The 27380-nt window shown below is 37.7% G+C and overlaps 1 protein-coding gene and 1 long non-coding RNA gene across 20 annotated transcripts in view; one reads left to right on the forward strand and one right to left on the reverse strand.

Moving 5' to 3' along the window:
• LOC135100833 (uncharacterized) lies at nucleotides 1–27150 on the forward strand. Of its 2 annotated transcripts, none has more exons than XR_010268932.1 (4): nucleotides 1–184; nucleotides 15913–16057; nucleotides 26367–26543; nucleotides 26889–27150. It is a non-coding gene; the product is annotated as an uncharacterized LOC135100833 (long non-coding RNA). The 2 variants fall into 2 exon arrangements; XR_010268933.1 differs by having other exon boundaries at nucleotides 3–184; nucleotides 26367–26497.
• LOC135100831 (proteoglycan 4-like) overlaps nucleotides 11580–27380 on the reverse strand; it is a 149732-nt gene continuing 133931 nt past the window's right edge. For 16 of the 18 annotated variants that reach the window (XM_064004261.1, XM_064004250.1, XM_064004248.1 and 13 more), the window contains 3 exons: nucleotides 26479–26505; nucleotides 23203–23910; nucleotides 11580–16023 (listed from right to left, as the gene is read on the reverse strand). In XM_064004261.1, coding sequence (XP_063860331.1) covers nucleotides 15374–16023; nucleotides 23203–23910; nucleotides 26479–26505 — 1385 coding nt within the window. In that variant the 3' untranslated portion in view covers nucleotides 11580–15373. The remainder of the gene's footprint in view (nucleotides 16024–23202; nucleotides 23911–26478; nucleotides 26506–27380) is intronic. The other 2 variants (XM_064004251.1, XM_064004252.1) reach the window with 1 other exon arrangement.

Here is a 27380-nt window from a genome sequence, read left to right on the forward strand (position 1 = left end):
TACATCTCATGCAGGTCTCTCACTACTGAGAGAGAGAAAGAGTTGTACATAGGCACATTTCATTTTGACAGCGCGGGTGTTTCATTGCTTCTTACTTAGGCTTCGTTCGTTGGTGCTGGCGGTTTGCGTTGCCATTACCCGGAAAAGTACATTTGTATCTTTCACCCAGTGACTGTTGGCTAATGTAAGTACGTCAATTTTTAGTAATGTGGCTATTGAATAAGCATATGTTGTCTGGAGGATACGGTATATAAAGTATAGCGAACTATTAACCTGAAAACAGCTATTGGCTCCATGCAAGCTCCATGCAAGCCATCCATCATCACCCCGCCCCTCCTGAACATATTGGGGTGGTGACCCAACAGCCCTGCATCGGGTTAGGTAGGTTAGGTTAGGTTAGGTTAGGCGCTTTAGAAATATTTACCACCGTTAATAACATTTGCAGCCAACATGACAAATATCGCTAAATTTAGTCAGTGCTGAGTTTTAAGCGATAAAATGAATGCTGTATGTATATATTAACAGTAATAAGTATTACCAAAAAGCAGATTGAAGAGATGTTTGACTTGTCTTCTTGTGAGCGTAAGTTACAACACTGAATTTGTACTGCTCAGTTCAAGGTCGTCAGCTCCGAGCAGACACGACTAATGCTTGGCGATATTTCATTATAAGCCTAATATCCATCCAGAGGATTTGTTTGTGTTGACCTCAGTAGTTAGTACTAGAGGACACAAGTTCAAATTGGCACATTCATATTCCTCACATGAATGGCATAGGCGATTTTTTAGTCAGATGTGTCAGAGCATGTAACGACCTGACATGTTGTTGCTTTTGGAGACCGTTGATTTTTCAAGGCAGCTCTCCACTCAACCCTTTGTTCTTTCCTTTTTGATTTTATGGATTGACATCACTCATGACACCATTCCACAACTACTTGCAGCATAAGGCACAAAAAGCAGTCCCCTACATAGTCATTTCCCGTAGCAAAATTATGACTTAAATGGGAATGGTGTGCCTGCAGAGTTCAGCTGGCCCTCCTACATAAAAAAAAAAAGTATATATGATAATTTTCAACTCTTTGAGGCTATAGCTTTCTGTGGGTTGCCAAGGTGAGTATCTGGGTGAATGGTGGTAAGTGCAGTGCAGCAGCAGGTGTTCTGGAATATCTGGCTGTGAGGGGCACCAGCAGGGGCAGTGACAGTTATCAGTCAGGCCTAGCCTGTGCATGTGAGGATTGAAGTAGCTGTGTCCTAAACCTTGATGCTCTATCCTGAGTCTGGTGACAAGGACCACTGCTAGGAATTACAGGACCCAATTAGAAAACTGATGGCTGGGCCTCTACTCTGCAAAAGTAAAAATTTATGTATATATTTCATATAGTATGCTCGTCTTTAACCAAAATAATTTAATATGCATAATAAATTAATAATGTGAGGAATAATAATTTCTCATTCTTCATTTCACGTTTTCATTAGTGGTTTATTCAAGCAGTAACTGTTGCCACTGGCATGGGGCCCCTTAAGGTGCAAGGCCCAATTTTATAAAATCTGTCAAATAGGCTTAAAACCAGCCCTGCTAGTGACTGCAGTGTCTAGGATATGGCTGGGGAAGTGGATTCACCAGTAGTGTCATGTGTCCTGTCTGATGTTTCCAAGTAAGGCATCTGTCAGATGTCTTTCTGTGTAAGTTGCAGACTTCAGTAGTTTGATCATAATATCTGTTCAGACTTTGGGAAGGTCTATGGGAGAGAGGTGGGAGTGGGCCTCATTTGCCACTCTGTCAGCAATGTTGTTCTCCACTACATAGATGTGGGAGGGAATCCAATGAAGGTGGATGTCAAATCCCAAGGTGATTAATTGCAATATGAGAGTATGTATATTGAAACAGTGTAATTGCACAGGGGGAAGTCATGGTGGTAACAAACTTAAGCCCCTCTCTTATAGCAAATAATTCATTTTGGGCATAAAATAAAAAAAAAATATTGAGTGTTCATGTAATGACAAAGTATGAATTTACATTTCTGTGTTAAACTCATCATAAATCCTATCCTTAATTTAAAATGCCCACTTCTAAAGATAGGTACTTACCAGAGCAGAAATAGAAGCAGTTTGAATAATTTTCACTGATTGTAATGTTGGTAGGTAATGCTTTATTGATGACTAGTGTGGTGGAAAGGGGCTGTAATGTGTCCAGGATTGGTAAGAAGTCCCACCTAGTATATGGTGGTGGATACATAAATACTGGTGATGATAATGTGACGTGGGCAATTCTGATTGGTGAATTTGGTTCCTATATAATTTTCATGGTACCAATATAATAAATGTGATCAAAATCATTAATTATAGTGTAAGATTACCCCAACTAAAATGCCAACACATGTATTAACAATATATTCAAAGGGTCACTTGTCCTGGTAGAATTTTGAGATGCAATGCTTTAGTAGGGGAAAAAATTCCCCTTATATCTTTACCCAAATATTTTCACAATAAATCTCTAGTTCTATGGCTTTTCTTGTTAGCCATAAAACTCAGGACCTACTGTTCTCTTTCTAGACTAGAAATCTCTTGGTAAATAAAATGCCAGTCACTTGGTCCATCTGTAGATCATGAGATCGATGGAGTAGTTCATTTGGTTTGTTAGAATATCAGAAAATGCTGAAAGTGCAAGATTACCCTTTGGTTTATGAACATATTGAATCTTCCCATCCCATTAGCAGATGGACACAGGTTTAGGTCAATGGAAGCCAGTGCAGATATTGTATAATCTCACTCGCTCACTCACTCGCCTCATTCAGGGCATGAGACAAAAAGTGGATGATGTAAATAGATTTTTTTGAACTCTCACATGCATGTGTTTGTCATTTTATGTTCATATTCTAGAGTGCTCACTACTATAGTTTGTGGAACTTAGCAGAGCAAGTAGTAAGAGCAGACAGGCTGGATTAACCTTGATTGTAGAATGTCAGGTTGCCTTGTTGATGTCTAACTTGGCTGTACAGTGCTTGGTAATTACTCTAGAATCTCTAAGTGGTTCTGTCATGTTATAGTGATAATTGAATGCTTAATGATTTATTTTCTGTTTGGTGGTTTTGGTGTTTAGAAGCTTTGATCTTGGTTTGTGTGGAGATGGTAGTAAATGTTGTCATTAATATCTCTTCCTTTGATTTAATTTTAATAAATTTAACCCATCTTAAACTCTAATCATGTATTTACAGCAGTGAAACTGCTGGACTTTAGTAGTTAGGAACTTTAATCTTAGCTCATCCGGAGATGGTTGATAAGTGCTTCAATGACTGGTTCACATTATTATTTAATCTGTGATATGAATACATATCACATATATTAATAATTTATCCCAAGTTAATCTCTTATGAATTATTTACAAAAAGATATCAATATTTTCATTCCATTATAACTGCAGATCAGTGATTTCAATATAAGGGAAAATTCCAGCACTGTTTCATGTGGATGTGTATTTACCTAGTTGTATTGTACAGGGTCTGAGCTAAAGCTCATTTGTCCTGTCTCCATATCTAAAGCTATCAAATTTATCTTTAAATTTGCTCACGCTAACAGTTGTAACCACCTTCTCATTTAAACTATTCCAGAGATCGATGCTTTGATATGGAAAACAATATTTTTTAGTATCACCGAGACATTTACTCTTCTTAATCTTTTTGTATGTCCTCTCATATATCGTGTCCCCTCATCCACATGCATCTCCAAAACTAGTTTATCTACTTTTCCATACAGTTTATTAATTTGTACATTGTTATCAAGTCTCTTCTTTCTCTTCTCTCTCCTAATGTTGTTAATCTCATTTCTTCCAGTTGCTCTTCATAAGTCTTTCCCTTCAGTTCTGTCACCATCATCATTGCTGTCCTCTGTATTCTTTCCAGTGTTCTCATATTTTTTCTATGTGGAGACCATATGACTGCAGCATACTTCAATTTGGGACGTGTCATAGTTGTAATTATTTTTTCATCATATCCTTGTCCATGTGGGTAAAAGCAACTCTAATGTGTGTGTGTGTGTCTACGTATGTGTGTGTATTTACCTAGTTGTATTTACCTAGTTGTGAGATACAGGATAAGAGCCACACTAGGCTTGTGCTGTCCCGTCTCCATATCAACTTTTATCCAAATTTTCTTTAAATTTATGGACTGTCTTGGCACAAACATATTCTCATCAATAAGTTCATTTCACACTGCTATGCTTCTGTTGGAAAAGCTATGTTTCTTGATGTCTCCTCTGCAAACACCCCTTTTCATTTTCTTTCCATGTCCTCTGGTACCTCCCGTATCTGGTATCACAAGATCATCCCTGTTCAGCTTATCCACCCTTCCATCATTTCTATATAGTGCTATCAAATCACCTCTTTCCCTCCTTTTTTCCAATGTAGTTAGACCCAATCTTTTTAACCTCTTCATAACTATACCCTCTTAGGCTTGTAGGGATTTTAGTTGCAGCTCTGAATTCTTTCTAGCTTTCTAATATCCTTCTTCAAACTTGGTGACCACACTAATGCTGCATACTCCAGCCTTGGATATATCACTGTTGTTATCATTTTTTTTTTTATCATATCTTCATCAATATAGATGAATGCCATCTTGATGTTTCTCAGCAGATTGTATGTTTCTCCAGTAATCTTGTTTACATGGTTCTCAAATGACAGTTTATTAGCATTGGTTACTCCCAGATCTTTTTCTTCTGTTCTTATAGTGATTTTCTCATTTTCCAAGTAGTAATTGCCTTCTTTTCTTCTTGCACTCTTTCCAGACTTCACCACACTACATTTCTTGGCATTAAAAGATTAAAGGTCTGGGAGACCTTGTAAGATGACCTTGAAGACTTGTGCACTTATTTCTCACTAAGCTTTAAAGAATCCAAGGTTGATAGCACGGGAATTAAAGGTAAAAAACTCACAATTTCGGGGAGATGTGTCTCTGAGGAGTGTCCAGCAGATGCTCCATAATGACTTGGGATACAAGAGTTACCATGCCCACAAAAAGCTGTTAAATGCATTACAGAAGGACAAGAGAACAAAATTTTGCAAGAAATACCTAGCATGGAATGAGGAGCAGTGGAAAACTGTGGTATGGAGTGATGAGGCAACTTTTACTGTCACTGGGAGTCCTTCATCACAAGTGTACCGCAGACCAGGCAGCAACCCCTTGAATCATAAGTACACCTCTAAGTTTGTTAAGCACCCAGCATCACTTATGGTTTGGGGCTGCTTTATTTATCATGGAGTTGATGAATTTGTGATTCTTCCTGCAAATGAAAAAGTGAACCAAAACAATTACTTAGAACTTTTGAATGATGTGTTGTGTGATTCTTTTGAAGAAACCAAAGCAAAAGTGTTCATGCAGGATTTGGCCCCTGCACATGCTGCAGTCTGTTACATGGTGGTTGACAGATTGTAAGGTTCCTGTTTTTTGTGAGTGGTCTGGGGAATATCCCAGATATCAATCTGATCAAAAACTTATGGTTGAAAATAAGGAGACAGCTGCCCACTATGGACATGTCATCTGTGCTTGAACTTGAGGCTGCAGTGGATCAGCTGTGGGCCAGCTTTTCACCTGCTTACCTTTGAAACCTTGCATCAAGTGCCCCTAAATAATGCCTTTAGGAGATTGTAAAGAGGAAGGGTAATTTATAAATTTTTTTTATTCTATTTTATTTTATTTTATTTTATTTTATTTTATTTTATTTTATTTTATTATTATTATGTAGGAAGGACACTGGCCAAGGGCAACAAAATCCAACAAAAAAAAAAAAAGACCCACTGAGATGCTGCTCCCCGAATAGGGTCCAAAGTGGTAATAAAAAAATGAAGGATAAGTGTCTTGAAACCTCCCTATTGAAGTAATTCAAGTCATAGGAAATGGAAATACAGAAGCAGGCAGGGAGTTTCAGAGTTTACCAGAGAAAAGGATGAATGACTGAGAATACTGGTTAACTCTTGAGAGTTGGAGAGAGTAGGGGTGAGAGAAAGAAGAGTCTTATGCAGTGAGGCCACAGGAGGAGGTTGAGGCATGCAGTTAGCAATATCAGAAGAGCAATTAGCATGAAAATAGTGGTAGAAGTTGGCAAGAGATGCAACATTGCGGCAGTGAGAAAGAGGCTGAAGACAGTCAGTTAGATGAGGGGAGTTGATGAGATGAAAAGCTTTTGATTCCACCCTGTCTTGAAGAGCAGTATGAGTGGAACCTCCCCCAGACATGTAAAGCATACTCCATACATGGACAGATAAAACCCCTGTACAGAGTTAGCAGCTGGAAGGGTTAGAAAAACTGGCAGAGATGTCTCAGAATGCCTGACTTCATTGAAGCTGTTTTAACTAGAGATGAGATGTGAAGTTTCCAGTTTAGATTATAAGTAAAGGACAGACTGAGGATGTTCAGTGTAGAAGAGGGGGACAGTTGGGTGTCATTGAAGAAGAGGGGATAGTTGTCTGGAAGGTTGTGTTGATAAATGGAGGAATTGGGTTTTTGAGGCATTGAGCAATACTAAATTTGCTCTGCCCAATCAGAAGTTTTTAGAGAGATCATAAGTCAGGCATTCTGTGGCTTCTCTGCATGAACTGTTTACTTCCAGAAGGGTTGGACGTCTACAAAAAGACATGGAAAAGTGCAGGGTGGTATCATCAGCGTAGGAAGGGAAGGGACAAGAAGTTTGGTTTAAAAGATCATTGATGAATAATAGGAAAAGAGTGGGTGACAGGACAGAACCCTGAGGAATACCACTGTTAATAGATTTAGGAGAGGAACAGTGACTGTCTACCACAGCAGCAATAGAATGGTCAGAAAGGAAACGAGATGAAATTACAGAGAGAAGGATAAAAGCCATAGGAGGGTGCTTTGGAAATCAGTGCTTTGTGCCAGACTCTATCAAAAGCTTTTGATATGTCAAAGGCAACAGCAAAAGTTTCACCAAAATTTCTAAAAGAGGATGACCAAGACTCAGTAAGGAAAGCCAGAAGATCAGCAGTAGAGAATGCCAGTAAATACTGATAATTTTAATGATGCATGTGTACTTATAACCTTTCTCACTGTCAAATATAAGCAATGTTTTTCAGGTGGTGACAAAACTTTTTTGTGCGTACTGTATAGTTTAATGGATCTTCTTTACTTCCAGCCTTGTGAATTGGGATAATGTCCTCCCATTTCCATTCCTTAGGTTCTCTTCCTTCCAACAGGGTGGTGCTGATTATATTGTGTATCACTTTGGCTAGTTGTGGGCTGCACTCCTTTAGAATCCAGTTCAACACACCATCAGGTCCCATTGCTTTTCTTACATCCAGCTCTTCCAGCATATTCTTTACTACTTCCGTTGATGTTACAACCTCTTTCAGACCAGTCCCATTTTCCATTGTTATCCTTTCTTCCCTTAAATTATTTTCCTTAGTAAACACTGAGTGGAAGCATGTGTTGAACACCTCAGCCATCTCTTTTGGGTCTTTGACCATTTCTTCTTTGACTTTTACTCCGCTGATGTCTTCTTCATTCTTAAATTTTCCATTGATAAATCTATAAAACAGTTTTGGTTGGTCTCTACATTTATCCTCAACATTCTTTTCATAATTCTTCTGCTCATCTCTGCGTATTTTAATATATTTGTTCCTCTTTCTTATATAACTGGCCCACAAGTCATGTCTTATTTTTCCTCCACTTGTTCCATGCTTTTTTCTCTCTCCAGTCTAACTTTAGCACATCTCTTGTTCTAACAATCCTTCTTAAATAGGTTCTCCATTGATTTCTCAGGTACCAATATCTCCACTCCTTTATTATAAATGTCCAGAAAGGTAGTCCACTTTTCTTCTATGTTGCCTGTTTGAAATACTTTGTTCCAATCCACTTTATTGAAATACTTCTTAAGCTGTCCAAAATTGATCTTACTATAGTTCAGCCATTCTCTCCTGTGGTCTTCTTTCCTTTTACTGATGTTTTTATCCATTACTGAGAACTGAATCAACACATGATCACTTTTTCCTATTAGGTTTTTGTACTTTAAATCCTCTACTATGGCTTGTTCCTTGGTAAAAAATTAGATTGATTCTTGATGGTATTTCACTTACACTGAATCTCATGTCTTCTTCAACCCAATTCATAAGAATATTCTCAATAGCCAACTCCAGTAATTTGTTCCACCATGATGACTCACTACCTTCTGTGGTCCAACTTTCCCAAGATACCTCTTTACAATTAAAGTCTCCCATCACTAGTGGATCTTCATTTTCTTCAAGCATCTTGGATAAACATGCCCTTGTGTCTTCTAGCTTTTCTTGTATTCTTCCTCTCCCCATGAGTTGGAATTAGGGGGAACATAAGTCACTACAATATTTTGGCACTTTCCCAGATTTCTTTTTAAGCTTACTTCCAGTACCTCTGCCTCTCCCTCTCCACATGTAGACTTCATCGTCAATTCTTTTCTGACTAGGAGCATCATGCCTCCACCCTGCTTACATTTTCTATTTCTCATCCAGAGGTTGTATTTTCCATCTCCAGTATTTAAAACATCCACCTCACTCACCAGTTTTGTTTCAACAATTCCCGTGATATCTGATTTCACTTCTTTTAAATAATCTTTTACTTTCAACACTACTGACATCAAACCATTTATGTTTGTATACATTACTTTTAATCCTCCCCCTCTGCACTGTTCTCTCTCCTGTACCATTTTCTCATCCTCATGTCTATGACCCTTCAATAGAACCTCCTCTTCTCCACCTCTGATCTTCATTTTTTTTTTCATTTGCTTCTCTTCTTAATTTATTTATAGTGGCTCTCTCTCTATTCTGGTCCTATCTTTTTTTATCCACACTTGTTTGTACTCTTCAACTCTGGCCAATTTCTAAGCTTTGCCTATTATTTCTCCAGCTGCTGCTTGTGGCCTAAACCTTATTTTTATGGGATGCTGTCCATCTTCAACATATCTGCCCAATCTTTGAATTTCTTCAATCTTTTCTGTCAGCACCTTGTCTTCTTGTATTGTCTCTACCATTTTATTTTCATGTCTCTTTTTCTTCTTTTCTCTTTCTTGCCTTTGTGGTACACACTCCCTCTTTAAACCAAACACCATTATGGTCTTTTCCTATCTATTGTGTCTCTCACCAAGTTTTCTTTCTGCTTCATCACTTTAACAACCTTTTCTGTTAGCATGCTGTCATTTACCTTAGTTTGCTCTTCCACAATCTTCCTGAAGTTGACCTTCTTTTCCTCCTCCTTCCAAATTTCATGCTTTACATTCAACTCATCAACCTTGCCTTCATACTTCATCGTTTTCTTCTCATATAATGCCAGTTTCTTGTGTAAATCATCATACACACCTTTCCAAACTCCCTTCTCAGCAGTCAAAATTTCAACCATTCTTTCCATCTGTTCCATTCTTACTTGCATCTTTTATTTCACTCTCCACCTCAATAATCCTTCTTCTCATTATGGCCTCTCCAATTCTTTTCTCATCCTCTCCAAAACCAGTGTGTGTGTGTGTGTGTGTGTGTGTGTGTGTGTGTGTGTGTGTGTGTGTGTGTGTGTGTGTGTGTGTGTGTGTGTGTGTGTATTTACCTAGTTGTGGTTTACGGGAGGGGAGTAATCTCATAGTATCCCGTCTTTATATCAATCTAGTTTGATCTTAAAAGCACTGACAGTTTTGGCATTTACAATGTCTTCACTGAGTTCATTCTGTTTGTTCACACTTCTGTGAGGAAGATTATACTTCTTAATGTCTCTTTTACAGTTAACTTTCTTCAACTTCTTATTGTGTCCCCTTGTACTCTTTGTGTCTAAATTTACAAAACCTTCATTGTCCACATTTTCCATACTATTTATCATTCTATAGATGTTTATTTAATCTCCTTTCTCTTTCCTATTTTCAAGGGTAGGAATTTCCAACATTCTTAATCCCTCTTCATAGGTCGATTTACTCAACTCCAGAACCATCTTAGTGACTGCTCTTTGTACTCTTTCTAATTTTATAATATTCCTCTTTGTATGAGATCACATCACTGTGTGTGTGTGTGTGTGTGTGTGTGTGTGTGTGTGTGTGTGTGTGTGTGTGTGTATTTACCTAGTTGTATTTACTTAGTTGTGACACATGGGAGAGGAGCCAAGCTTGTACTGTCCCATCTCCATAACTGTTTTTATCCGACTTTTCCTTTAAGTTATGAATATATCTAGCACACACCACTTCCCCCTCCAGTCCATTTAATGCCTCAGTGCCTCTAGGAGGGAAGCTAAACTTCTTTGTGTCCCTTCTGTAGGTGGTTGCTTTTAGTTTCCTTCCATGTCCCCTTATTTCTCCTTCCTTCATTACAGATGCCATATTTGCTGGTGTATTAGACACACCTCTTTTTAAGATGCACCCCTGTTTTAGAAGGATGTTTAAAATTTAGAAGGATGTTTAAAAAAAAAAAAGTTATTATGTTTCATCACAAATTTATTGAAAAAAAAATTGTAGTGTGTATGTGTTCTATGTAAGAGAGCCACTGGCCAAAGAAAGGCAACAAAAAAATCCAATAAAGAGAAAGGCCTACTTAATACCAGTTCCCATGTAGATGTCAGATTGAATAATAAAAAACAGAGTCACATAGAATAATACAAAAAAAACAGAAGATAAGTGTCTTGAAACCCCTCTTGAAAGAGTTTAAGTCACAGGAAGGAGGAAATACAGAAGCAGACAGGGAGTTCCAGTTTACCAGAAAAAGGAATGAATGGTTAAGAATACCAGTTAACTCTTGCATTAGAGAGGTGGACAGAATAAAGATGAGAGAAAAAAGAAAGTCTTGTGTTGCCAGGCTGCAGGAGGAGGTAGAAGGCAGTAAAAGCTGCAACATTGTGGCAATGAGAGAGACTGAACACAGTCAGTTAGAGGAGAGGAGTTGATAAGACAAAAAGCTTTTGCTTCCACCCTCTCTAAAGTAGCAGTATGAGTGGAACTTCTCTCTCGTACATGTGAAGCAAACACCATACATGGACAGATAAGGTCCCTGCACAGAGTTAGAGGCTGGGATGGGGGAGGGGGAAGAAAAACTATCAGAGACAACACAGAATGCCTAACTTCATAGCTCCATTATGCAGTCAAAGGGGGGCTTTAGTTGTAGAAGTGCATTCTTGACTCTTTCATTTGCTCTTTTTATATTTTAGCTTTGTCATAAATACTTGGTAAGTCATTGGAGTGGGTTGTATTGAACTTAATGAAAAGAGTGCTCACATGCTGGCTTTTGCTGTAAGCAGATCAGGATAGACATTGTTGATCAAAATGTAGCTTTCCAGTCACTTCACTTACTTGAGTAGAACCTCAACAAATTTGTATTATAGGATGATCCTCCTTTAAATCCAAAGTAACATTCTCATAATCAGCTAGTCTCTTCAGGTACTTCATCCATCTGTTCTTTCACAATTCAGTGATGGATTTTTCTCAAAACACTCAATAGTGACACTTGCTTGTAATTTTGTGGGTCCTCTTTATCCCATGCCACAATGATCTTTTCCTTTCAAGAGAGACTTTCATTTAGAGCCCATCTGTGTGTGTGATTGAAGTATCCTGGATAATATTAAGGAATAATGCAACACACAATGAAGCTGTACATTTAATAATAAGGTCTGTGCTATGGGTACATTCAGCAAGGTCAGATTCACAACTCAAGGGTCCAGGCATGAGGGTGCTCACCTCGCAACTCATTTGTCAAAGCATATAGAATATGTGAATGATCATTTGTTAAGATACATGAGAAAATTACAAAATAAAACACTATTACAATTATTTATTATTATTTAGTTCCAGATAACTAATAATTCACAGTTGAAATCATAATAAAGAATAAATAAAAAAAAATGAAATATATAAATTCCTTTATTGATGATGACCTAAATTTTAAAGTGAGTTTGAGTTTTGGGGCAAGCAGTTCCTGATGCAGACACCTGGAAACTTATGCAAGAAATTTTGACTAGAAGCATAAACAGCATCGTGGTGGAGGAGACACCCCATGGTGGAGGGGCAGCGGCAGTAAGCCACTGGGGTCTCTGTTGGGAGTGGAGACTCCTCAGGTTGAAGAATCCTAATACTTGGAGTATAAATCTAATTAAGTCATGAATAATGCATTTAATTAAAATAATTTACATAATTTTTGTGGAAAAGAAACCTAATGCTGCTGTATGACTGTAGTTTCAAAATTACATTTTCCTAATTTGCTCGAAGCTGAGGATGCTTGTTTTCAACTATAATTGAGGACGGGGAACAAATGTGTGTGTGTGTGTGTGTGTGTGTGTGTGTGTGTGTGTGTGTGTGTGTGTGTGTGTGTGTGTGTGTGTGTGTTGCATGTTTGTTTACATGGTTGCATAAAGGTTACTTGTATTGTTATCACAATAACATTTAATGATAATTTGTTTAATATCATGATTACTTAATTTAATTTAATTGGCACTTTATTTATGAAAACTTCTGAGCTTCAAAATAATTTGCAGCATATGTTGAAATACAAATTTAATAACTTGTGAGAAGAAAGCCACTGAAACTTTTAAGAATAGTTAGTTAAATCCTGCACTTTGAGACATCAAAAGTGTTTACTGGAATGTGTGAAGTCATAACAAAAAGCCTACTATATTATATAAACAAGGTGTATTAAAAAAGAAACCCCAGCCCAGAACTCTCACCATGGGACACTTTTAGTGATGGTGAACTTCACCAGAGACTGGGTCAGCCCAGTACAGTGGGTATAGCCAACACTATACTAATTATAACAATATAAACAGCTTCACCATTCAAAATAATATGCTTACATCACTGGCAGTTTTCATAGTGAGAACAACTCAGTTATTTTCGTACTTCATTAACACTGAATACTTTGTAATATTCTTTGGTATAACTCTTAGTAAAAAAAAAAAGTTACTGGTTTATAAATTTTGATACATACTACACAACAGCAGAATAGATGAACTGAAGAGCTAGGATTTCATAACTTATTCAAATATCGCACCATTGTGATTTCCTTATAGGATGCCTCATGAATGAGATCAAAGGACTTGCTACCTCCAAGATTCCTAATGAATCAGGATATGCTTATAGGCATTAGAATTAAGGCTGAGATGGAAATGCCAAGTTTGACCCAAGTTCCCGATGATGGTACAAAAATTCTTAATTCTATAATTCTATACCCAAACTCCAGAAGAGAAATGAAAGAATGGTTATTCTTTCTATATGACACATAGGAGGAAGGTGTGTGTGCATGTGTATATTTGTGTATGTACCTAATTATGGTATACAGGAAGTGAGCCCTGCTCATGGGATCCTGTGTGTGTGTGTGTGTGTGTGTGTGTGTGTGTGTGTGTGTGTATTATTCACCATGGTTTAAAGGATCACATATTGGACTTGTAATTGATAGCTTTACCCTCCTAGAGGTAGCTTAGTGCTCATGTAATTTCAATGTGTGGGTAAGGCTGTGACCTTTTACATGTCCCATCCTCTTTCTCAAAGAGGACAGTAACAGTATGTTCTTTAGTGGGGAAAAAAATAAAATAAATAAATAAAAAATCTGTGTGTGTGTGTGTGTGTGTGTTCTTAACCTGATGGATTTACACATTTGTAGTGCACAGGATTTGAGCTTGAAGCTCTCATATTGTTCTGCCTACATTTATTTAATGTAATTTTGAATATAACAATAAACTTTGTGTGTATCATTTCCTTTCAGAATAATTATTTCCATCTTTAATGTTCATACTTGTGACACTGAGTATGTGAGACAACACATTTAGGTCAAAACAATGTTTTTGCATGTAGCCCTAAAATTCACCAGTAAGGTTTAAGACATGTATGGGTGGTTCCCTTTTCACTTAATTTGGTACACTGCAGTTTTGCAACTTTCTTTAAAAATCTAACAAACATTCTTTACAGTCACCATTTTCAATAAAACCATCATTGCATTATATTAAGAGAGGTTATTATAGGGGCATTCTCATTACAGCCATTTATATTTTTCAGATAAAATTGTATAATTACAAATTTCCTTCATTGAACAGCTCAGGTAACAAATACCATTACAAATTAACAAGTGAGTATAAACACTCTACACATCTTCAGTATTTCTTCACATGTCAATCAGATGTATTATTTCTCTCAAACTGTTGCCCAAGTGGAGGAATAAATATCTATCTCATGGTTCACCTAAAGTTTCTCAGTTCTTCCTCATTTCTCAGGCATTTAATGAAACTATAAGGCTCTATTGATTATGATAGACTCCAATATGCAACTAAATCTTTTAAAGTCTACAGTCACATTAATCTCATATAATATGTACATAATTTTTTTTTCTTTGCATTATAAGTGTTTGAAGCATTCCTCCTGTAAAGGTCATATGATAAATATTTTTGCATTGTTTAAGGACAAATATTTTTGCATTGTTTAAGGACCAGTACCAAGACAAGTGAAAATATATACTTTAACTTTAGAAGTATACAATGGTCAGCTATACTTTTCTCAGATTCTCCAATTATTTTCTTTTTCCAATAGAGTAATCAGAGAAGCTGTACAAATTTTACATTTCCATTTGTTTTAGTAATGGAGTTGTGGATTATGAATATTTCATAAGATTATTAATCTTAAGTAGTAAAAATTTCTTCTCTCCTTTCATGCCCTAATATTTATACAAGTAATTAAAGTAATTATTATTTTTATTTTCAAAAGCTTTCAACAATGACCATGAGCAACAGGAATTTCTGATCTCACTTGGCATTATATATACGAAAAAATCTTGGCAGTTTTGCCTTTCATTCTCACTTTCTTTTGGTTGAATGCTAAACATACAGAAACTAAATCTTATATATGATAATATAAACAATCACATTCTTAGCCTATAGCAAGTGCCTTGTATAAGAAAACCTCACAGGATATACTATACTGCGTAGCTGGAGTAAATAAAGTCCAGAGAGAGTTGAACAGCATCTAGATTAACTAAGAAAAATAGTATGAGTACTGCGATTAAATGTCTGGCTGAACTGATGGCCTGTGGGTTTTCTAATACCATTTACTTTAGATGCGCTGTTATTTATGGTCCTACATTCAAAGCAAGACCACTAACGTTGGAAGTAACAACCCCTATATTCATTAAAATCTGCATTCAGTTATAATCTAACAGCTCATCTCTATGATAATACTCATGAAGATGTATCCCTGTGTTGGTAACCATAGTCAATCATATATATATATATATATATATATATATATATATATATATATATATATATATATATATATATATATATATATATATATATATATATATATATATATATATAATCACATGTGAATTAGGATAACAATCTCATCTTCATAAATATATCAGTTGTAATTAAAATATGGCTAGCAAATTTGGGCACCTAGACTTTGCTGGGAGGATCTTTATCTTTGGGTCCTCCCCAGAATGAATCAAAACGAGTGCGAGCTTTGTCAAGTGCATCTGTTACTGTCCTACCAGAAGAGGGAGAGACTAGGGATGGAGGCTTTGACTCTTGGGCTGCACCGACACTCTGAGTTTGTGGGTAATAAGGGGCATCTGGAGCCTCTAGGACACGATATGGGGAACCTTTGGGCTTAGTTGGAGGATCAATGGGTGCCTCGAGGACCCTGTATGGTGAAGGCTTGATTGGGGCCTCTGGCTTGGTAGGAGACTGGTCCGGAAGATCCTTGATATCTGACGGTGCTCCTGGAGCTTCTAACACACGATAACCTCCACTCTTGGGTTGTGCTGGTTCTAGGGGAGCTTCTAGAACTTTGTATGCTCCAGATTTAGGTGAATTAGTGGTTGGTGCAGAAGGTTGATCAAACATAAAGGAAGGATCATCTAAGCATCTTAAGTTGGTGCCTGGAACATTACGAACACCAACTGGCTTTGATTCAGCTTTTCCATCCTTTGCAGGCTCGGAAGGAAGGGGCACTTCAGGCTTGGTAGGAGATGGAGTCCCTGAACTCTTGCCATTCATACCATTGAGGGAACCAAACATGGACATTGTCATTGAATCAACCGCACCTGAAAGAACCACCACCCATGCAGTCAGATACAGGTATTAGTTGAATGCATTTTAAGTCACTTAAGCACTGGTGCTACCAAAAGAGACCCCAAAAGGTATGTATATTTCACTTGCAAAAAGGTAAGCCCAAGTGAAAAGTTTTCCAATAAATGCATATGTGCCTTACTTATATTAAAGTGCTATGAAGAGGAAGTTTCTCTGAAAATACAGGGTTCATTAGAAGTGTTGCTAATTTGTTCAAAAGGAAGATTTTGGAATTGCATAACTCATTTTTAACAATGGAACACTGTTGGTATGAAGGGCTGTGCCATTCACAGGTGAAGAAGACAGGTATCAAGATACTGGAACAATTCAAAATATTGTTGCTATAAATGTTAAACTACTCTTAGATTTCTATCAGTGCTGTATGATTTCTTTGTTACCTTCAGAACTACTATAATCTCTATGGTATTTTACCTAGTGTATTTTACTTTTGGTACTTTACTGAAAAGTAGATTCACCATGATTTGAAAGTTGAGTGCTATTATTAAAATTATATTTTTCAACAAGAGATCTCTCTTCAGCATCAGAAAATTCCTGGAAAGATGCCAGGGTACTTGATGTTAAGGGTTCTTTTTTGACACCTGTCTGATTCACTTGATTATTTTGACTGTCAGGAAATGGTGGAGGATAAGTAGTATTATCTGTGTCTGATGAAAAGGGATTATTGTTAAAAACAGATGGAAGTGCAGAAAATGGAGGAATTCTTTTTTCAGAGTTTGCTTGAAATTCTCCTTCCATATCTGGCTCAATTTTAAACATTAGAGTGTCAGAAGGATGTTCAGATGATAAGCTCATATTTGTTTTATCTGACAATGTCTCATACACAGGCATTTCAAAGGGATTAACTTTTGTGGCATTGTTTGACCTTAGTTCATCAGTATCAGCAGAATTTATTTGATAAAGTGCATCACTTGTAAGCATAAAATCTGAGAAATTTGTATTTAGAGATGCTTTGTCTTCTTCATATTGTGTATCAGATATCAATGATTTGCCTCTTTCTGCACTGGCATGAAACGGGTAGTCATGGTTATCTAGAGGATTGGAACTGTCAGATGCATCTTTATGATTTTCATGGTCTGATGTTAAAGATCCTGTAATTTGTTCAGGTGTTGAATCATCATTAAATTTATCACTACTGTAATGTGAACCAAAGGTTCTGTTGATATCCAAGGAAGGAATCTTGTTTCCATCGTTATCTTTGACTGTGTGAAAGACAGCAGAGTCTTCAGATTTATTATTAGTGTCATCTGATGCATTTGAATCTTTCAGTGGAAGAATATCAACCTCATGTTCAAAGACAGTCTCTGAGGAATTTTCAGATTTGAATTTGGTAGAATCTGGACCAGAAAACTCTATAACTTTCATGTCATTAGATTTCAATTGTTTTGAAGTATAATCACCACTAATATCACTGACACTATATTCTGATTCAAATGAACTCTGTTGAACATTCACTTGACTCTCCACTGAGACTGGTAAATGTTCATCATCCTCAGATATTGTGTCCTCATCATCATCAGCTTTTGGAAGGACATGCTGAGTGGGAGATGATAACTGTTCATGCTTTTGGGACAACCAGGCATTAGATGAATGTGAAGGAGATTCATTGACAGAGGACAGGGAATTCTCATTTGAATCATATTCAGGCATTGAGGTGGTGAAATTGAATATTGAATCATCTTCATGCAGTGGAGGTGAATCATTATCTTCATGGAGAGAAAATGGTGTGGATGTGGAATGGGTATTTTTTATGGAAGGTGGGAGTTCTTGGTCCCAGTGTGGAGAAGAATATAGTGTAGCTGAAGATTTTGCCTCAAAATCTGTGAAATGGGATGATTGTTCCTCAGGAATTGAAATATCAGTTCTTTTATTTAAAACTGGGGAGGGTGATTCTAGTCTTGGAGGATCAGATTCTGTCTGAAGAGCTGGGAGATAATTTTCTTGCAGAAATGTAGTATGGAATTTCAACTCATTGAGTGGGTGATTTGATTCTGCCACAGAAATTTGGGAATAGGGTACGCCTTCCAGAACTTTGTATTGGGATTTTTCTTTATTAGCAGAAGAATGAGTTTCATTTTCATAAGGGTAGTGAAATTCTGCTTCTGGGAGTGGAGACTGAGTTTCAGCAACAGAGGAATAAACTTGTTTATCAGGGGATTGGAATTTTGCTTCCAGAACTGGGGACCTCAATTCTTTTCCTACAACTGTGGGATGTGAATTAATTTCCAGGACTGAAGAAAGGGGCTCTGCCTCCAAAAGTGGAGAATGGGATTCTCCATCCAGAATTTGGGAATAGGATTCTGATTCCAAAATTGGAGAATGGAATTCTGTTTGCAGAATTTGGGTATGGGACTCTACATCAGGAACTGGAGAGTATGATTCTGACTCAAAAACTGGAGAGTAGGATTCCTTATCATGAATTGGGGAAAAGGATTTGGGTTTCAGAACCTGGGAATGTGATTCTACATCATTAATTGAAGAGTGGGATTCTGAGTTCAGAACTTGAGAATGGGATTCTACATTAGGAATTTGAGAATAGAGATCTGATTCAAGAGCTGGGAAATGAGATTCTACATTAGGAACTGGTGAATGGGTTTCTGCTTCCAGAACTGGGGACTGAGATTCAGGTTCCAGACATAGGGGATGGAATTTTTCATCTGAAGCTGGGGAATGGGATTCTGCTTCCACAACTGAGGAATGGGATTCTGCTTGCAGAATTAGAGAATGGGATTCTGTTTCTAGAACTGGGAAATGGGATTCTGCTTCTAGAACTGGGGAATGGAGTTCTGCTTCCAGAAGTGAGGAATGGGGTTCTGCTCCCAGAACTGGGGAATGGAGTTCTACATAAGAAACTAGGGAATGGGATTGTGCTTCCAGAACTGAGGAATGAGGTTCTGTTTCCAGAACTGGGAAATTGTTTGCTTCCAGAATTGGAAGATCAGATTCTGTTTCTAAGACTGGGAATTGAAACCCTGCCTTCAGAATTGTGGAAGTGAATCCTATATCAGGAACTGAGGAATGGGATTCTACATCAGGAACTGGATAATGGGATTCAGCTTTAAGAACTGGAGATTTTACTTCTACATTAGAAATTGGGGAAAGGGATTCTCCTATTATAGCTGGAGACTGACAGTCCATTTCCAGATTTTGGGAATGGAATTCTGCTTTTAGAACTTGTGATTGACATTCCACTTTCAGTTTTGGGGAAAGGGATTCTGCTTGCAGAACTGAAAAGTAGGTGTCTCCTTCCAAAACTGAGGAATGAGATGATCCTTCCAAAGCCAGGGAATGGGATTCTAAATCAGGAATGGGAGAGAAGGATTTTACATCAGAAATTGGAGAATGGGAATCTGCTTCTAGCTCTGGGAACTGAGACACTGGTGTTGAAAGTGAAGAATGGGATTTTTCATCAGGAAGTTGGAAATAGGATTCTACTTCCTTAACTGTGGAATGGGATTCTGCTTCCATATCTGAGGAATGGGATGCTGCTTTCATACCTGGAGAGTAGGATTCTGCTTCTAGATTTGGGAAATGAGGTTCTACTTCCAAGGATGGAAAATCTGAATCTGCTTTCATAACTGGGGAATAAGCTTGTGCTTCCAGAACTGGTACACAGGATTCTTTATCAGGATCTAGGGAGTGGGATTTAACATTAGGAATTGGGGAGTGGGATTCAACATCAGGAACTGGGGAGTGGGATTCAACATCAGGAAAAGGGGAGTGGGATTCTTCATCAGGAACTGGGGAGTGGGATTCTTCATCAGGAACTGGGGAGTGGGATTCTTCATCACGAACTAGGGAATGGGATTCATCACAAGAATGGGATTCAACATCAGGAATTAGGGAGTGGGATTCTTCATCAGGAGAGTGGGATTCAACATCAGGAAATGGGGAGTGGGATTCTTCATCAGGAATTTGGGAGTGGGATTCTCCATCTGGAACTGGGAAGTGGGATTCCTCATCAGGAATTGGGGAGTGGGATTCCTCATCAGAAATTGGGGAGTGGGATTCAACATCAGGAACTGGGGAGTGGGATTCTTCATCAGGAACTGGGGAGTGGGATTCAACATCAGGAACTGGGGAGTGGGATTCAACATCAGGAACTGGGGAGTGGGACTCTTCATCAGGAATTGGAGAGTAGGATTCTACCTCAGGAATTGGGGAGTGGGATTCAACATCAGGAACTGGGGAGTGGGATTCTTCATTAGGAATTAGGGAATGGAATTCTTCAATAAGAATTGAGGAGTGAGATTCAACAACAGGAATTGGGGAGTGAGATTCTTCAATAAGAATTGAAGAGTGAGATTCAGCGTCAGGAATTAGGGAGTGGGATTCTTCAATAAAAATTGGGGAGTGGGATTCTTCAATAAGAATGGGGGAGTGGGATTCTTCATCAGGAATTGGGGAGCATGATTCTTTATCAGGAACTGTGGAGTGGGATTCAACGTTAGGAATTGGGGAGTGGGATTCATCAGGAACTGGGGAGTGGGATTCAACATTAGGAATTGGGGAGTGGGATTCATCAGGAACTGGGGAGTGGGATTCAACATTAGGAATTGGGGAGTGGGATTCATCATTAGGAATTGGGGAGTGGGATTCTTCATCAGGAACTGGGGAGTGGGATTCTTCATCAGGAACTGGGGAGTGGGATTCTTCATCAGGAACTGGGGAGTGGGATTCTTCATCAGGAACTGGGGAGTGGGATTCTCCAATAACAATTGGGGAAAGGGATGATATTTCATTATGAATTGGGGAGTGGGATTCTTCATCAGAAACTGGGGAGTGGGATTCAACATTAGTAATTGGGGAGTGGAATTCTTCAATAAGAATTGGGGAGTGGGATTCTTCATCAGGAACTAGGGAGTGGGATTCTTCTGTAAGAATTGAAGAGTGGGATTCAACATCAGGAATTGGGGAGTGGGATTCAACATCAGGAATTGGGGAGTGGGATTCAACATCAGGAATTGGGGAGTGGGATTCAACATCAGGAATTGGGGAGTGGGATTCAACATCAGGAACTGGGGAGTGGGATTCTTCAACAGGAACTGGGGAGTGGGATTCAATATTAGGAATTGGGGAGTGGGGGGATTCTTCAGTAAGAATTGGGGAGTGGGATTCTTCATCAGGAATTGAGGAGTGGGATTCTTCATCAGGAACTGGGTAGTAGGATTCAACACCAGGAACTAGGGAGTGGGATTCAACATCAGGAACTGGGGAGTGGGATTCAACATCAGGAACTGGGGAGTGGGATTCAACATCAGGAACTAGAGAGTGGGATTCTTCATCAGGAACTGGGGAGTGGGATTCAATATCAGGAACTGGGGAGTGGGATTCCACATCAGGAACTGGGGAGTGGGATTCCACATCAGGAACTGGGGAGTGGGATTCCACATCAGGAACTGGGGAGTGGGATTCAACATCAGGAACTGGGGAGTGGGATTCTTCATCAGGAACTGGAGAGTGGGATTCAACATCAGGAACTGGGGAGTGGGATTCAACATCAGGAAATGGGGAGTGGGATTCAACATCAGGAACTGGAGAGTGGGATTCTTCATCAGGAATTGGGGAGTGGGATTCTTCATCAGGAATTGGGGAGTGGGATTCCTCATCAGGAATTGGGGAGTGGGATTCTTCATCAGGAATTGGGGAGTGGGATTCTTCATCAGGAATTGGGGAGTGGGATTCTTCATCAGGAATTGGGGAGTGGGATTCTTCATCAGAAATTGGGGAGTGGGATTCTTCATCAGGAATTGGGGAGTGGGATACTTCATTAGGAATTGGGGAGTGGGATTCTTCATCAGGAATTGGGGAGTGGGATACTTCATTAGCAATTGGGGAGTGGGATTCTTCATCAGGAACTTGAGAGTGGGATTCAACATCAGGAACTGGGGAGTGGGATTCTTCATCAGAAATTGGGGAGTGGGATTCTTCATCAAGAATTGGGCAGTGAGATTCTACATCAGGAACTGGGGAGTGGGACTCTGCTTCCAGTACTATGGAATTGGTTTGTATCATGGAAATAGGGGAACAAAGATCTGCTTCTAGAATTGGTAAATGAGATCCTGGTTGTAAAATTGAGAAATGGGATTCTGATTCTAGAACAAGGGAGGGAGAATTTGCTTCTGGAATTGGGGAATGGGACTTAGGTTCCAGAGCTAAGGAATGGGATTCTACTTCCAAACCTGGGAAATGGGGTTCTTCCAGCACTGGGGAATGGGATTCTGCTTCCAGAACTGGGCAATGAGATTCTACATCAGGAACTGGGGATTGAGAATCTGCTTCAGAAACACAGGAAGGGAAGGTTTCAATAGCTTGTGTAAGAGAGTGTTCTTCCATGCCTCTGGGTTGTGTTTTTATATTTGAGGTGTAAGACTCAACAGAACCTGAATAATGGCAATCTGAGTCAGGTGTGGATTGAGATTCCTTTTCTGGAACTGGAAGTTGAGATTCTAATGAATTTTGATTAAGGATTTCAGAATCCAAAACTGGGAAAATGGAACTTGTTCCATTTTGTAAAGAGAGCAATTCTATTTTGGAATGGTGTTCTGAATCCATATGTATGCCTTTTGCTTGAAAAGTTGGTGATTTTGTATCTGTTTCAAGAACAGGAGAATCATGCTGGTCTTGCATGAGCGGTGGATAGGATTTTTCATGAGGGGCTGTCTCCTGTGATGAAACACCAAACACAGGGGAGTAATTGCCATCTTCATCTACTGTATTCGAGAAGGTTTCTTCTTCATGGGAGGGAAAATGAATGCCATCATCATGGGATATGGAAAGTCCTTCCTCAGATGTAGATGGATCAATAACAGAACCAGGGAAGTTACCTGCATCAGGTAATGATGAGAAAGACTGTTCTTCTTGCAAGGAAGATTGAGAATGTACGGGAGATGGTGAGTACACAGCAGAATCAGTTTCATTGCGTGATTGTGAGGTGTCACCAAAATTACTTTCATCCTCAGTGTTTTGCAAAGGGTCTTCCATGTCTATTGTATTAGAATAATTCTGTAGGACAGGCTCAGATTGAAAAGATGATTCAGACTGAGGTGAGGAGGGAAGAGCATGCATAATATTAAAGGTGGAAGGGGAGGTGCATCCATCTGCCAAAGAATCATGAGAGCCAACCCAAGAAATACCTGATGGAGGAATAGAGTCCATAGGAGAAGCCTGAGTGGGTGCAGGTGTGCTGGAAGGAGCTTTCTGCTGCTGTTGCTGTGAAGGTAGAGAAGAAAATGGCTTGGAATCAAGAACAGATTCTATTTTTTTAGGTTCTGTAGGTATCACGTCAGCTGTCTTGTAGTCTGATGATAAAGCAGGCTTAGACTCAGACAAAACTGAATCACTTGGTTTTGTCACTGAAGCCTTGGGTTCAAGAGGTTTCACTTCTGGTTCCTTGGATTCAAGAGGTTTTACTTCTGGTAGTTTGGACTCAGCAGGTTTTGTGTCCAGCGGTTTTGACTCTGTCAGTTTGGTAGTATCCTTAACTTCTGATAATGTTTTCTCTGTCTTGGTTTCCTGAGCTTTAGATTCGGTACTTTTTGCATCGACATCTAATGATTTAGATTCAGGAATCTTGGTTTCAGGTTTAGATTCTTGGAACTTAACCTCTGCAGTAATGGAAGATTTCTTATCAACTGGTTTATCATCAAACTTAGACTCTACAGTTGTGGCAGTAGTAGGCTTGGGTTGCTCCTGAGAATGTGGCTTGGGTTCTGAGGAAATAGTTGATACAGGTGTGCCAACAAGAGATCCTTGGCTAATCTTTGTGGGTTCAGGTGTTTGTCTGGTACGAGATTCCAGAACATGGCGATGCTCTGATGAGGGGGTCCCACGGGCTGATTCACCTGGTAAAGAAGTTTTAGAGGTCACAAATAGGGAAATGATCATCATGACAATCAAAATAATGCAAGGGCAATCTTATAAATATAATTTAGAATATATTCTAGTTCAGTACACTTGTGTACAAATTTACTACTACATCTGTGAAAGTTATATATTTAATATTATGTCAATTATATGCAAGTTCATCAGTGAACTAGCAAAAATGTTAAAGTACTTTTGTATGCCAATTGGAGCAAAAATACAGTTATGCAAACACTATACAAAATCTGCCACAATTTACACCTGAAAGCATATATAAGCTGATGACAAGAATAACATTCTCAGGAACCTGTTACTGTCTGTATTGTTTACTGGCAATCAGCAGTAATTTCGGTCTGTTGTTTCTAATTGTGGAGCAAATAATGAGGCTGTAAGACACAGTATAATTCAGGATATTACAGCTGCATTATATATGATTACAGTAAACCTATTAATTGTGAAGAATGAATAGGCCTGAAAAATAAAAAAAAAGAAAGATGAAGGTGGCATTTGTGTGTCACTCCAAAGTAGATGATTGTATATGTGAAAGGTACTGATTGCTATACATCTGTAAAACTTGCCAGTAAACTGACAGCAGTTCGGTTCACAAAAATAACTGGACAGTGTACAGATTTCCACAAGGACACACATGCCAAGCTTCAGCATAAGTAAACTATTTGTAATTACCAATGTTTGTTGGTACTTATTTAGAATGAACATAGATCACATTAAAGATTATAACTTATAATAATAATGGTTATTATTGTGAAATAATAATAATGACATTAATAAGTGATAATAAATAATAATAATAATAATAATAATAATAATAATGATAATAGACACTAATTAATAACAATGATGATAATAATAATAATAATAATAATAATAATAATAATAATAATAATAATAATAAATTAATATTGAAATATTTATCAGCTATAATATAGTAGTTATGAGATGCGAAGCTTTAGTGCAAAGAAATTTTCTAATGTGCAATGTTAGAAATAACAATGATATCAATGATCATAATTAATAATGAATATGAAAAAATGATACACAAATATCACCAGCAAAAATACTGCACTGACTTGTTTTTTTAAATTACTGAATTCTTATTCCTTTTTATTGCCAACAATCATACATTATTTTTTTGAGTTAGTATAAAAGGAATAAGAACATACTAAAGCAGTCAATTTAGACAAAATTGCAGAGCAGGTGTGAGCATTTCAGTAGGACAGGGAACAGTGAACCATGCATTCTAATCTAGCTCACACTCCATCTAGGCTATCTAAGTGTTGTGGTAGGGGGCTGTTAGAAGCCTGATGGGACTCTTTATTCTACAATGCTTTGGAATTCTGACCTTAGTCTGCATTGGTGTTGCAATTTTGCATTAAAATTAGTATACTTGAAAAGAATGAGTTCTTTTTTAATTGTACAACAATGTAGATGATTTATGGCACTACTGGTTTAGGATGGAGACACACACAACACCAATATGCCACAGTCTCCCTCCTATATTTGCAATAGATTTAAACAGTGCTTCTTTCAGTGTGACTTTGCATCACTAAATATGCAATGGTTATAGTGTGGGTCATGTGTGATGATGAATTTGTGCCTACAATAGATAGCATTTGACAATAACAGACTGCACAAGTAATAGGATCTGGGTACATCTGTGCCAAATTTGAGAGAAAACAAGTCTGAGAAAAACATTAGATTAATAAATAAATTAAAGTAAATCTTCTTGACAAATATTTGTACACTATTAATAATTTGTTCTTTAAAATAGCATTGGTTTTATGTGTAATCTAAATTGTTGGCTAAATGTTATGCATCCAGATTTCACATTTAATTTTTAGATGAACAACAAGACAAGCACTTATGCTTCTCACTGTGCTTGATTACTTTTTTAGTTACACTTTTTACTATTTACTGCATGCTTTTCTTCTTTTCCCTCCTTCATAGAACCATACTGTATAGAAATTAAAGAAAACAATGAATTGCTAGATGAGAAGAATCAAGATAATAGAAAAATTTAAGAACTAATCTAGTGGATAAATCAGGCAAACCATAGGTAAAGGCCACTTTACAACTAAATAAAACCAAAGCACATAACCTTTACCCAGACACACAAAATCACTAAGAAAATTGCAAAAGGTCACCTCCAAGCAGTCTGTGTATGGTCTTCACTTTCATATCAGTTCTTGTTGAATATAAAAGTTGAATCACAAGACTCGTATATGAGCAATATAAATTATTTTATTACAGACTTCAGTCTGGAATCCAGGGACACTTCTAAAGGTCAGCTAAGCATTAATGTTCACTATAGAATTTTATTTTGAAACTAAATTGAGTATGTAATACATTTCATTTAAAAATTAATATGAAAACTTTTAAAAGTTTCAGACAATTAAATTCAGAATTTTCTTTCCTGCAGGCATTAATCTAGTAACTGCTGGCTGCATGCTGAGGTGACCTTGAGACTGGTCCTAGCATGGCCCTTAGTAGTCCTAACAGGTCTTCCTGGCAGCTAGGTCTCCCTAACGTACCTCGGGGTATTCTCAAACAGTGAGTAGCTACGACGGAAAACAAGAACCTAGAGTTATACATGCAGGTACAGTATATGTGTGACGTTCAGGGATTAGCAGTCATAGAAAATGTTATTTTGGTAACAATATACATAAATACATTAGGCATATACATATGTGAGACATTCATAAGTCACAATAAAGTATTTTACGTGGGTAGCACTGCAATTAATATTCTACTAAATATTCTAGGACTTATAGTCACTGATTTCGTCACATGTGTTTGTGAAAACACCATGCATAAATGACTATAACAGGATTTTGCCTCAGTACATTTAATAAAGTATATTTCTTTTTATGCATGAATAATGATATTGCTGTTCATAGTTATATACTTTAAATATATATATATTGAAACTTTTTAAACTCAGATTGTGCAATAATGCTACCAAGAGTCCCAGTGATGGTGGCAGTTGACCATGCAACTGAGAATATTCTTAAATGATGTGCGTGATGCAAGGGAATATATGTCAAGTAAACAAAAGCAAGCGTGGTGACTTGCCGGCTCCTCTGCACGGCCCAAGTAAAGACCGGTGCCCAAAGCCAAGCATCAAGGTGCCTTACAATTTTTATATAGTGACTGAAATATAGTTTCTGATAATTATAATAATAATTATAATATTCAGTAAGGATGATGAGAATTTTTTTTACAAACCTACTCTATTAACAGTAATAAGGATAATTTTTCAGAAACCTAGAAAATCTTCAAATATAAAAACCTTGAACATTAACTTAGAAGAAAATGATAATTAATATATGTATAAAGAAATGACAACAAAACATTATTGGTATTTATCTGGCAGTTTACAAGCAGTTCAGTTTTCTTTAATGACTAGTTGGTATATCTTAGATAAAACAATATA

This window comes from Scylla paramamosain, chromosome 5, assembly GCF_035594125.1.
Source record: "Scylla paramamosain isolate STU-SP2022 chromosome 5, ASM3559412v1, whole genome shotgun sequence".
In the NCBI taxonomy this organism is placed as follows: Eukaryota; Metazoa; Arthropoda; class Malacostraca; order Decapoda; family Portunidae; genus Scylla; species Scylla paramamosain.